Here is a 933-nt window from a genome sequence, read left to right as displayed (position 1 = left end):
CCCCCAGGGACCCCCCTGGACCCTTGGGGACCTCCACGGACCCTTGGGGACCCCCTGGGGACTCTGGGACCCCCTTGAACCCTTGGGGACCTGCTGGGGACCCCCATGGACCCTTGGGGACCCCCCAGTGACCCTGCGACCCTCATGGATCCTTGGGGACCTGCTGGGGACCTCCATGGACCCTTGGGGACCCCCGTGGACCCTTGGGGACCCCCTGGGGACCCTGAGACCCCCAAGGACCTTGGGGACCCTTGGGGACTGTGGGACCTGCTGGGGAACCCCATGGACCCTTGGGGACCCCCAGGGACCTGGGAACCCCCTGGACCCTTGAAGACCTGCTGATGACCCCCATGGACATTTGGGGACCCCCTGGTGACCTCTTGGACCCCCATTGACCCTTGGGGACCTGTTGGGGACCCCCACAGACCCTTGGGGACCTCCTGGGGACCCTGGGACCCCCATGGACCCTTGGGGACCTGTTGAGGATCCCCATGGACCCTTGGGGACCTGCTGGGGACCCCCATGGACCCTTGGGGACCTGCTGGGGACCCCCTGGACCCTTGGGGACCCCCGTGGACCCTTGGGGACCCCCTGGGGACCCTGAGACCCCCATGGACCCTTGGGGACACCCTGCTGACCCCTTGGTTCCCCTGATGACCCTGGTGACCCCTGATGACCCCTGGGACCCCCCGGTAACCCCTGCGACCCCCTGCTGACCCCTTGGCTCCCCCGATGACCCTGCTGACCCCTGCTGACCCCTGGGACCCCCCGGTAAGCCCTGTGACCCCCTGCTGACCCCTTGGCTCCCCTGATGACCCTGGTGACCCCTGATGACCTCTGGGACTCCCCTGATGACCCTGGTGACCCCTGATGACCCCTGGGACCCCCTGGTGACCCCTGGCCTCCCCTGATGACCCTGGTGACCCCTGATGA

At 68.6% G+C, this 933-nt stretch overlaps 1 protein-coding gene across 1 annotated transcript; it reads right to left on the bottom strand.

The window, feature by feature from the left end:
- Positions 1-629: 629 nt before the first annotated feature.
- Positions 630-758, bottom strand: LOC108492035 (collagen alpha-4(IV) chain-like; the record flags this gene model as incomplete). Its single annotated transcript, XM_017803816.1, has 1 exon — positions 630-758. A coding segment is annotated over one exon (129 nt), but the record flags the coding sequence as incomplete, so codon positions are not given.
- Positions 759-933: the final 175 nt, after the last annotated feature.

This window comes from Lepidothrix coronata, unplaced genomic scaffold, assembly GCF_001604755.1.
Source record: "Lepidothrix coronata isolate B3197 unplaced genomic scaffold, Lepidothrix_coronata-1.0 Scaffold4587, whole genome shotgun sequence".
Lineage (NCBI taxonomy): Eukaryota > Metazoa > Chordata > Aves > Passeriformes > Pipridae > Lepidothrix > Lepidothrix coronata.
The sequence above is the reverse complement of the archived record's forward strand: the minus strand, read 5'-3'. Positions and strand labels throughout refer to the sequence as shown.